This window comes from Mercenaria mercenaria, chromosome 13, assembly GCF_021730395.1.
Source record: "Mercenaria mercenaria strain notata chromosome 13, MADL_Memer_1, whole genome shotgun sequence".
NCBI classification, from domain to species: Eukaryota; Metazoa; Mollusca; class Bivalvia; order Venerida; family Veneridae; genus Mercenaria; species Mercenaria mercenaria.
Window position 1 is genome coordinate 37,093,107 of NC_069373.1, and position 12,640 is coordinate 37,105,746.

Genomic DNA, 12,640 nt, shown 5'->3' on the forward strand with positions numbered 1-12,640 from the left:
TGTAGAATAACAATTTTAAGTTTGTCAATTAATCAAATCAGTTAAGTAACATCAGAGATATAGTGAAACTGCATCAAAAATTAAGCTAAAATTCTTAGTAAAAAGGGGGCATAATTAATGAAAAATTGGTGCAAGAGTTATAGACCTTGTGTCATATGATGTGGGTGATGATGTGGAGCAAGGATTTCAAGTTTAAATCAAATCTATCTAGCAATAACAGAGACAGAGTGAAAGTGCACCAAAACTTTAACCAAGGTGTGGACACAGACCGTGATGTTGGGGCAAGTAGGATAGCTCTCCATTTACTTTGCAAAGTCGAGCTAAAAATAATGTATTTCTTTAACACTAGCACAAATTCCTGCTCTTGTTTTCCTTGACAGATTTTACTATAATCCAATTATAGTCATTTCATAATTTTCAATAACTTGTTATATTCTTATATAACAGAGAGAAGAACCATTCTCAGTTTTGTTAAAATTCATTTCTGGTACAGTTTTACACAAAAGTCTATTAATATGAGCTAATTTACTTATTACGTCTTATATCTAAAAACATCAAGCTATGGAACAGTCATTTTCGACATAGCATACATAAGAAATCTTCAGAGATCAAGAGAGATTTCTGTCTATTTTCTGAAGGTTGATATTTCACCGTTTAGCAAAGTATTTGCATATATCAGATTTAAATTCCCTTTTATATGACTTCAAACAAGACTGTCAGTCTCCACTCTGTCTAGGATGAAAGTATATTCATCAGTTGACAATATTACTGTTCAATTAAAAGGAGCATAATATCTAAGTACAACTGCACATCTAACTTACATTTTAACTGCAAATACATCTTTGAAATATAAAAATATGAATGATTTATAAGCATCTTACATTTTATTCCATTAATCAAAAAAAAAAATCACCAACATAATCCGTTTGAACACAACTCTTGTATTAAACTTTAGCCTGCTAAATTTCTAAAATGGACTGGTCCATCTTTCAATCTGAGCAGTATCATTTATTATCTCAAGGGGTGTTGACTGAAAATTTACTGACTGAATAGCGAACAGTGCAGTCTGCACTGGTCGCAAAGGCAAAACCACTTGCCGCCAGCTGGATAAAGCTTATTTCTACATGCACATTGCAGTTCAACTCAAATCTCTACTCTTAAATTCATTCAACCCTTAGCCTTAAAATACTTATTACAATAAGCACAGTAAAATATAAAATCTATACTAATTAAATCACAAACCATATGGGACATGAAACTAATTGATTACATTTAAAAAACATCATATAAAATGTTGAATATTTAATTTCCTCAGCATGAATCAATCAAGCTGTATTATTAAAAAAAAAACAAGAGCTGTCGGAGGACAGCAACGCTCGACTATTCAACAGCCTTGTCAATTGAATTAATACAAAAGTTGAAAAAGGGGCATAATTTTGTAAAATGCAAAGTAGAGGTATTGAACCTCTGTACTGCATGTCATATCATGACAGTGAACAAGTGTGTGAAGTTTCAATCTTTTCCAATTTGTGGATACTGAGATACCAGCTTACATACAAAAACTTAACCAAAAACTGCTAAGTCAAAAAAAGGGACATAATTTTGAAAAAAAAAAAAGGAGAGTTATGGGACTTGCTTAGTGCATGTCAGATCATGACAGTGAACAAGTATGTGAAGTTTCAATCCATTCCCATTATTAAGTACTGAGATACCAGCTTACATACAAAACCTTAACCAAAAATTTCTAAGTCGAAAAAGGGGCATACTTTTGTAAAAAAGTAAAATAGAGTTATGGAATCTGTGCAATGTAGGTCAGTTTATCACAGTGAATAAGTGTGTGAAGTTTCAATCCATTCCCACAAGTGGTTACTGAGATACCAGCTTACATACAAAACCTTAACTAAAAATTTCTAAGTCGAAAAAGGGGCATAATTTTGAAAAAGAAAAGAGCAGAGTTATGGGACTTGCTTAGTGCATGTCAGATCATGACAGTGAACAAGTATGTGAAGTTTCAATCCATTCCAATTAGTAAGTACTGAGATATCAGCTTACATACAAAACCTTAACCAAAAATTTCTAAGACGAAAAAGGGGCATAATTTTGTAAAAAAGCAAAATAGAGTTATGGAACCTGTGCAGTGTAGGTCAGTTTATCACAGTGAATAAGTGTGTGAAGTTTCAATCCATTCCCACAAGTGGTTATTGAGATACCAGCATACATACAAAACCTTAACCAAATCGGGACGCGGACGCGGACGCCGACGCATGGGCGAGTCCAATAGCTCTACTATTCTATGAATAGTCGAGCTAAAAAACAGATATGAGCCGCGCCATGAGAAAACCAACATAGTGGGTTTGCGACCAGCAAGGATCCAGATCCATGCTGTTCGCTTTCAAAGCCTATTACTATTAGAGAAACGGTTAGTGAACAGCATGGATCCTGACCAGACTGCGTGGATGCGCAGGCTGGTCTGGATCCATGCTGGTCACAAAGCCACTATGTTGGTTTTCTCATGGCGCGGCTCATACAGTTTAGCACTGAGGCAATGATTTGGCACCTTGATACTGTTATAAGAAGCAATCAGACAAATCATTTCATTTACCCTAAAACTGGAGTTACTGCAGCATATTCTGATCAATATACAAAATCATTAAAATACACCTTGTATTCACTATTACAATATCTTTGAGCAGCACATTCACAGATACATGTCAAATATACAATTATCATCAAAAATATGAACAGAATGAGCATAATGCATGGTTATACACATATCTTTGGTCTCCATTCAAAGTTAGGAACTGATGGCACATTTTTTTTTTTTCAGGAGAAACAACTTTGTCAATCTCTCAAAATGCTGCACAAACCTGGTGTTGCACAAATTTGTTTGAAAGGTGAATTCACAAAGGTGTAAAACTGGTAAAGAAGAATATTAAAGTACATGTTAGGAAAAACAAATCTGATGCAAAACAAACATTGATTATCTGTTTCACATAACTGAACTCTAGTTTCCAACTTCATTACTTTAGCTTATACACTTTTCAAATTGTATATCAAATGCAAGATGTTAAAATTTCAACACTTGGCATGTTCCTTTTTTTACATTTTGATTTCCATCAATCATGGTTCTGAATGGACAACTGATTCATTAATTTCCAAAGATATGCTTTTAATGAATTCCTGCCCATGGTTCCTACAAAACATCTGATTTGAAATTCCAGTACTTCGCAAGGAATTTTCAAGTACTTTCATGTACTTGTTTAAGGACTAGTTTTCTCGAAACCATATCTTGAAATCTTAGTCCAAACAACTTCTATCAAATACTTCCACAAACATTGTTACAGAAGAAATTGCACTCATTGTAAACTGTGATAAAATGCAGTCACACACTTCTACTCATGAATACTACTGGTGCACAGCAGGTTAAGTTAGTGACCAAATACCGTACTTTCTTTTTCATTTTTTCTATTATGTTTTTCAGAATTTTTTTCTGCAAACAAGGTTGCTGTCAATGTTTTTCAAGGAGTCTCGAGTAAAATTTGAGCAACTGCTTTCAAAATTAAAGTACCTTTTTCAGTTTTTTTTTTAGTTTTAGTTTCCAAAGACTTGCATCAAATTCAAGGACTTTTCAAGGACTGTGTGAGCCCTGGTTGCCAAAATAATGGTCTGAATGGGCATGATATATATTCTATAATGGTTTTCACTTTGTCTGAAAGATACATTGACCAAGTATAGGAACATGGGAAGTTTCAAATGTAAATGTAAACAAATAGACTTAACTGCAGATACTACACAACCTGATATCTGCAGACAACTGTACCCACATCTCACAAAACAACACGGACTTCATGAACTCTGACCTGATTTACCCTGTCTAACTAGTCTCAACAATGATCTGTGCATTCAAAAGAAATTATACCCTTCCTGGCATGTACTGAAGAGCTTTAAGCTCTAAAAAAGCTTTCACTCTCTTCAAACTCACAATTAAAGTTAACATTTTTCAAAAATATATATTAAATGCATCAGTCAGTAAAAAGAACAAGAGCACTGCTTGGGGACGACAACAACTATCTTTAAAAGCTTGGCATTAGGCAATATGCAAGTTAAAAGTTATGGTTCTTGCCCTTCAAACTCACCTACTGCTGATATTATAAGAAATGTATAAACTTTCAAAGCTATATGGACATAAACAAAAAATGTAATTAAGAAATATCAATTTTCAAAGTTAAAAAGGGACATAATTCAAAGTGACAACAATACCTCACAGATTAAATAATCAGTTGAGATAAAAATAATACAACCATCTTGTATAATTTATTTTTCTAAAAATTAAATATTTTCTTTCATAAAAACCAAACTTGTTATTTTCCAAGTCAATTCAATGTGTATACATATCAGAACTATTGAAAAAAAAAATGTAAATTTAATCTTTAGCCTGCCAAATTTCTAAAATGGATTGGTCCATCATCCAATTAAGGAAACAGCATTTATTATCTGAAGGGGTGTTCACTGAAAATTTACTGACTTAATAGCGAACAGTGCAGACCATGACGTGCAGGCTGATCTTGGTCTGCACTGGTCACAAAGGCAGAATCACTTGTGGCCAGCAGGCTAAAGGTTAAGGCTTGTCAGTATCAAACTTGGGTAGGAATTTTCATTTGTTTGTATGACTGAACAAATATAATCTCAAGGTGTGTCCATAATGAACAAATATGGTATGAAATACAAAACAAAGCTGTTTGTGTAATCAATTATATAGTGACAAAATGCACATCACTAAATGCTACAAACACACTGATGGTAATTAAAAATGCCTCATTTATATATGGCAAACATTTCATTCTTTCACGTATGCAAATTTTTTATGCTGATTTATGAATATTCATTAAATCCGATTAAGTATGGTGGGTTTTTCTGTGCTACTTAAGGCTGGACTATTGTCACACGTACATGTGGAGTTTGTATTGTACTTCTTGTCATACAAAAATCAAAGGTTCACAGCTTGCACTTATAAACTTAACCATTACTTCATGCTGAAGTTGATACAAACTCACAAACAGCCATCTTCAAAACTGCCCGATTTTTTTTCTGAAATTAAGAATCTATTTTATCAAAATTGTTATCGACATATTCTTTGCAGCGTTATAACCAGACAAAGTTAAACATGTGAGAGTCGAAAAAGGTATAGTGTGTATGCTGCAATGTAGAGCTCTGAATGTGACAAAACCACATTAGCATTTTAACCTTTAGCCTGCTAAATTTCTATTATAATGGACTGGTCCATCATTATATTTGGGCAGTACCATTTATCACTTGAATGGGTTTTAACTGAAAATTTACTGACTGAATAGTCAACAGTGCAGACCATGATCAGACTGCACGGATGTGCAGGCTGAGCATGGTCTGCACTGGTTGCAAAGGCAGACTCACTTGCCACCAGCAGGTTGAAGTTTAACTACCTCAATATTACCTATCTTAAACATTTTGGAACATGAAAAACGTCAACTCAACCTTACATAATTGGAAATCTCGGTCAATATATACATCCTGCAACAATGAAAGACTTCTACAAATATTTGATATTTGTTAATGATGACGGAATCTCTGCACATCTGCATAAAATCAATCCAAATACAAGCTTCATGAGAAGTAATTATTCTCCCAGTAGCAAAGAAAAATTTACATCTGATTGATTATTCACAAATGATAAATTTAAACATTAGGAAATTCTTCCTGTAACAAATTATTTCAATTCTATACCTGAGGCATTTCTAAATCACTTCAGTGTACTTTATATCATTTTACCTACTAATCACTGTGACAAAAGCAACTATGAAATGAGCGTGTCCTGGGATCTCTTGATTATCTTGTGTATCACATGTCATTCAGCATGACATATTTCTGCTTCTTGTTAAAAATCAAGCTAATATATTTCAGTGTTACATTATTTTGCGAGTTCAACTTGGCAAAAATATTCTCTCAAGCTGATTTTCACAATCTTGACTTCAGAACTCAAGTTCCAGTCTTGACCGTTTGAAACAGCACTTTAGGTCTTTTTATCTGTCCTTTAGGTTCAATATCAAGTGTTGAGTACTGACTGTAGATCTTCAGGTAGGGAGGAGATAATGCCTTTCAAATGTTTCTCAAGTTTATTAATACTTTCTGGCTTTACTGCTATGCTGTTATTTGTAGCAAATTTCTGAAAATACAAAAATATAGTTCCTGGCAAATACAAAATGTTTAGTGTAGCAGCAACGGATGGTCAGACACTTAAGATATGAAGGACAAGGTAGCAATGAATAATGTTTCAAATTGCCAAAAAATGTCCCTTTTCCCTCATTTCAAATTCTAAATTCCAAAACAACTGAACTAAACAAGGAAAATGATTATTAACTGAACAATATTATACATATACATCTGTTGGTTTCCATAAAAACTAAGCATTTCAAGTCATATCTAAACATTTGATTCACTGACAATGATTTTGTTTATTTACATTATAATCTTTAATAAAAACAAGTGCCAAAAATCAACAATAAAGGTAACAGTTATGAACCAATAAAGATTGCTTTACATATTAAATACATACCAATTTCTCCCTGATTCTGAGAACTAAGTCTACAATCTCAACTTCCTCTTTATCTTGGATCCAGTCCAGTAAATTCTGGAATAATGATATAAACAGTTTTTTAAGGGAAAAGGAGGCATTCAGGGGAGAGAATGACTGAGACAGTATTAAGTTCTCCAACAGTCCATACGAACAAGAGCTGTCTGTAAGACAGCACGCTCGACTTTTCTCAGTGCTTGACTCTGAATTAGAGCTTTGCCAGTAAAAAAAATTCCAAGTTAAAAAGGGACACAACTCTGTCAAAATTCAAATCAGTGTTATGGGAATTGTGTTTCCTGGGTAGACTTGATAGTAAATAACTATTTGAGTTCAAGTCAAAAGCTTAAAGTAACAGAGACATTTGACTTTCAAAACATTTTAACAAAAAATTCTAAGTTAAAAAGGGGCATAATTCTGCCAAAATTCAAAACAGAGTTACTGCAATTGTTTCTCCTGGTGTATACTTTGATGGTAAAATAGTATTTTAAGTTTCAAGTCAATAGCTTTGATAGTAACAGAATTTGACTTTATCAAAACTTAACCAAAAATTCTAAGTTAAAAAGGGCATAATTCTGTCAAAATTAAAACAGAGTTATGGGGATTGTTTCTCCTGGTGTAGACTTGATAGTAAAACTATTTTAAGTTTCAAGTCAAATAGCTTTGATAGTAACATGAGATATTTGACTTTAATCAAAACTTTAACCAACGCCGGGCGAGTACAATAGCTCTACTTTTTCTTTGAAAAGTCGAGCTAAAAATACATCAGTCCATAAGAAAAATACATCTACATGGATTGATCATAAATACTGAAATACTAACTTTAACATACCATTTGAGATTAATCATGTATCGGCTGGACATGCTATCTTCAAAATGCTGCAAAACCTGTACCACAGACTTAGCAGATGTTATTTCAGACACCCATTTTTCATTATACTGAATAATTTGAAGGATTTCAGAAGACCAGTGAAAAAAACACATGAAACTAAATTAGTACTGTGTTTAGATGCCAGAGAGCCCCACAACTTGTATCTTAAGGTGGCATGAACTCACTGCTTGATTTGACAACACTGTCTTTTCCAAGGAATATGACAGGCAAATGTTTCAAAAAAGGAAGCTCTGTCCTTAAAAGCGTTAAAATAAATGAATATCTATGACTGTGCTCAAATTAAAGTGAGGCCCTCAAAAAATTAAGAGGTGATGACAAAATGTTTGGTCATGTGACTTACTGCCGAACATAATGCTTCCATATGTAGCACTTGGAGCTTTTGATTAACTTCATATTGTCGGTGGTACAGCCAGCCCTCAAAGTTTGGTGAACGGAAGAACTTCCTGTACAGCCCTTCCCAGTCACCTTTGACCCCAGAGGTCAGGTTAGGCCCTGCTTGATCTAATGTCTTTATGAACTCATCTGCATCAAACTGTCGTAAACTTGGAGGCCCCTGAAAAAAAGAGTATTCCTCCAAATTAAAGTTCGAATAAAGGGTTACTACATTTATCAAAAGAATACAGCTTAATTATAAAGAAATGAAAGATATTTACCTTTAACCACTTTTCATTTGTTAAAAATGAAAATACTGTACTTTGTATCTGTATAAATTTAAAAGTTCCAAGAGTAACATTTTTATCATATACAGACAGTTTGTTTATTTTACTGTGACAAACAAAGGCAGTTGACTCTAGCTATTTTATTACAAGGCAAGCACAGGCATCTACCATCTGACAACACCAAATCTGTAACTGAGGTTTTCGAGAAGTGCAAGCTGTTTAGCCATTGAGTCACGACCATGACTTCTCATATGACACCAGTACTAGTTTTTCAAGGAAGCCAACTCGAGAGTGGTTCAAATAAGCTTAAAGCTTTCATCACAATCAAGCTAAAATCAATTAGTATAAACTAAGTTGTTTAGCCAGATCCAGATAAAATAGGCTTGTAGTTTGATCTTGGATGCTGTATTCTATTTGAGTGAATTTTGCCAGATCTGGCTAACCCTCAGGCACATAGAGTGTGATCCAGTCTGATAAAATCCACCATGAACCCGTATCAAGAGAACAATCTTAGTAAAAGGTCACACAAGGACCATTTGAGTGAAATTACTTTAAAATTTGGTCAGCAGTTTCATACAAGATTTTTTAAAATGTCCACTATATACATATAGAGAAAACTGACCACGCCTCTGGTGGCCTTGTTTTTTTTTTTTTGTTGAAAAATCAGCATTATTTTAACAATCTTGGTAGAAAGTAATATAAGGACAATTTTTGTGTGAAATTATTTCAAAATCAGACCAGCGGTTTACATGATGTCTTTTAAAGATTTTTCTATTTCTATCTCTGGAAACCACTATATGCAGTCAAAAATGGTTCGAACAATTTTGGAAGAAAACCACCCAAGCACCCAAGGAACATCCAGATCATGTTTCATCATCTTCCACTACATGGTTTCAGACGAGATGTCATCTGAAGAAAAGTGTGGCCAGACTGAAGACAGACAGCTGGAGGCCGGATGGTGAGTGATCACAATAGCTCACCCGAGCACTTTCTGCTCAGGTGAGCTAAAAAGAGATGACAACCACTGGACCAGTTTATACATAATCATACAATGTGTTTACCTTGTGAGGTGAAATATTTCGTTGTAAAGGCATCAGGCTTGCCATATATCTTTCCTGTAAACAGAAAACATAATCAATACATGATGTTGCATATACCTTTAAAATAAAAAAGAAAGTTACATACAGACCCATATAGGCCTACATCAAAAGTCTGACCTTGACCTTTGAGTCGGAGGCAACTGTTTGTGGCAAGTTCTTTTGAAATCCAGCTAAGCATAGCAAAGTTCTAGGCCAAGCATAGTATGCATACATAGACAAATATGCTTATGGACTGACACTCATGTGCATGCAGATAAGGATAACACTATATGCCTCCCCCATTTTTAACAGCATAGGCTTTAAAATGTTAAAAATAGAGATCATTGAAGATTCTGTCCAAGCCTGAATTTCGTACAAGGCAGTTAGACTCTTTACTGTGACAGTCTATTACAATCTTAAATGTAATGGAGCAATGTAAGTTAAATACTTATTCTTGAAACTGGATGGTTTATTTTGGTAAACCTGAGAAACTAGAAGATGCTTTTACAGAAGAGCACATGTCTCCCCCAATGAATAGTAGTAATAGGTAAGAAGTCAATAGAGGACAGGAGCGAAAGTCAAAGAGACACTGATGATGGGCAGCAATAGGGATCATCTACTTGGCATGTCCAATCATCCCATGAAGTTTCAACATTCTGGGCCTAGTGGTTCTCAAGTTATGGATTGGAAACGGTTTTCCGTGTTCTGGCCCCTGTGACCTTGATCTTTGCTCAAGTGACCCCAAAAACAATAAGGGTCATCTACTCTGTAAGTCCTATCATTCTATGAAGTTTGAAGGTTCTGGGTCAAATGGTTCATTATTTATTGATAGGAAACCATTTTCCATGTTCTGGTCCTTGTGACCGTGACCTTTGATAAAGTGATCCAAAAATCAGTAGCGGTCATCTGCTCTACATGTCCAATCATCCTGTGAGGTTTCAATGTTCTGGGCCAAGTGGTTCTCAAGTTATTGATTAAAAATGGTTTTCTATGTTCAGGCCCCTGTGACCTTGACTTTGATCTAGTAACCCCAAAAATAATAGGGGTCATCTACTCTGTAAGCCTATCGTCCTATGAAGTTTGAAGGTTCTAGGTCAAATGGTGCTCCAGTTATTAACTGAAAGTGGAATGTGACAGACAGATGGCCCATGACCTTGACCTTTGATGGAGTGACCCCAAAAACAAAAGGGATCATCTACTCTATAAGTCTTATCATCCACTGAAGTTTGAAGATTCTAGGTCAAATGGTTCTCAAGTTACTGACCGGAAATGGATTTCCATGTTCTGGTCCCTTTGACCTTGACCTTTAATAGAGTGACCCCAAAATCAATAGGGATCATCTAATTGGCATGTCCAATCATCCTATGAAGTTTCAACATTCTGGGTCAAATGGTTCTCAAGTTATTGGTCGGAAATGGTTTTCCATATTCAGGCCCCTGTGACTTTGACCTTTGATGGAATGACCCCAAATACAATAGGGGTTGGCTACTCCATACACCCTGCCACCCTCTGAAGTTTGAAGGTTCTAGGTCAAATGGTTCTCCAGCTAATGTGTGGAAATGAAGTGTGACGGACAGGGTAAAAACAATATGTCGGAGAGGGGGGATGGGGAGACATAATAATTGGACTGAATACATAACTCCTACTTCGTATGTGTAAAGAGTAGTATTACAAATTAGAACAGAAAACTAGTGTTTTAAAATTTTACTGCAACCAAACTGGTAATGAAAATAATACCAATGGAATCATGAAGCTCTGAGTAAGTTCGAGGAAATGTCGCCGTAATATCGCGTTTTGTGCTTCAACTGGCCTCTTTGACTGCATGCCCTATTAAAAGTGAAAATAGAAAAACAATGTGGTGAAAATATTTAATATAAGCAACATCAAGAAATTTGGATCTATTTGGCTATCCGACTGATATGTTTTTAACATAAAATCAAAAGTACTATGGAACTTTAAGGAATGTAACAAAATCAATGCTTAGATATAAAGTTCCTTATGAAACAAGCAATGAGAATTTTTTTACCATACCTTGATTAATCTCTTGAGAATACCCTTATCTTTTAACAGGAAAGGCTTATACCTTGTGTATACCCCTGAAATATAGACAGCATAGTTAAGTACAGGAACAAATGACCATCAGTGAACATATATGATAAGGTCTTGGGTATAAAGTTAAAAATACTGTAAGCTAGATATCATTCAAATTACTTCTATTTCCAAGTTTAACAGTACTGATAAGTTTAACAGTCAAAGACTTGTGACAAGAAGAATTACTATCAGAAAGCATTTTGACAATTAACTTGCAAGCTGCATTGGTCTCAATACAAGTGGAAGATAACAAATAGCAATAATAACATATTAGATTAATGATGTCCAATGGCCATCTTTCACCAAAATATTTTATATCAAGGCTTTTACTTCAAATGTTGAATATCCTCATCAAAAATATTTAACTTGCTAAATATATAAATTTATTGTGTATGTAGAGCTACAGTCAGAATTACATGCCATGTAGTTAACAGTCAATTGTTTAAAAAAAAACTTCCAGTTTTTTAGTGGTAGTAAGTATTTATACTGTGTTCAGCTATATATGTATAAAGCGTGTACAATTTTCATCCTAATGCATAGTACTGTTAATACATATAAAATTGTTTATTTTATGCTTAAGGACGTATGCTAGAATTTGGTGCGAAAATTTTCCCAATAACAGAAATTCTTCAAACTTTGGATATTGAAGGACAATCATCCAAGAAACAAAAATATGCAATAAAAATCATAGGTCACAGGTATCAAAAAAGAGTTATCTGCCCTTGAAAATGGCATTTCCCCCAAAAATGACATTTTCAGGGGCAGATAACTCTTTTTCAATACCGGTGACCTATGATTTTTATTGCATATTTTTGTTTCTTAGATGATTGTGCTTCAATATCCAAAGTTTAAAGAAATTCTGTTATTGGGAAAATTTTCGCCCATCTCATATACAGGGAATTCTAGCGTACGCCTTTAAATAAACTTTATGTAGTATTTTGTTCATGTTTTGAAATATGAAGTTTGGGTCTCGTATACCTTTGAAAATTACAGTCAATGAATCCGTAAGACCAACATACATATGCAATTAACTGTCAAAAGTATTTCCTGTACTGAATCGAGGGCAAAGAAGATATGAACTTTTATTACTTTACTGTAGATTGAATAATGTTCCTATTCTATTTGATTCGCAGATTGAAAGAAATGCGGATAAGATCTCACATTTCGTAGCACAAACTTTGTAGTAGGTAAGTCTCTTTATAAGAGAAAATGAATATTCAAGAGTGGTTTGAATTTCTTGTTTCTTTGTTCCATAAAACCATCACAAATTTTATATGACTTAGAAGAATTTTACTTTATACAAGAGATCACAGAG

At 34.3% G+C, this 12,640-nt stretch overlaps 1 protein-coding gene across 3 annotated transcripts in view; it reads right to left on the minus strand.

The window, feature by feature from the left end:
- Nucleotides 1–12,640, minus strand: part of LOC123528793 (protein DENND6A-like) — a 37,585-nt gene continuing 24,945 nt past the window's right edge. For all 3 annotated transcript variants that reach the window (XM_053521572.1, XM_053521571.1, XM_045308795.2), the window contains 6 exons: nucleotides 11,266–11,330; nucleotides 10,972–11,061; nucleotides 9,217–9,270; nucleotides 7,837–8,049; nucleotides 6,590–6,664; nucleotides 1–6,199 (listed from right to left, as the gene is read on the minus strand). In XM_053521572.1, the coding sequence (XP_053377547.1) occupies nucleotides 6,080–6,199; nucleotides 6,590–6,664; nucleotides 7,837–8,049; nucleotides 9,217–9,270; nucleotides 10,972–11,061; nucleotides 11,266–11,330 (617 nt within the window). In that variant the 3' untranslated portion in view covers nucleotides 1–6,079. The remainder of the gene's footprint in view (nucleotides 6,200–6,589; nucleotides 6,665–7,836; nucleotides 8,050–9,216; nucleotides 9,271–10,971; nucleotides 11,062–11,265; nucleotides 11,331–12,640) is intronic.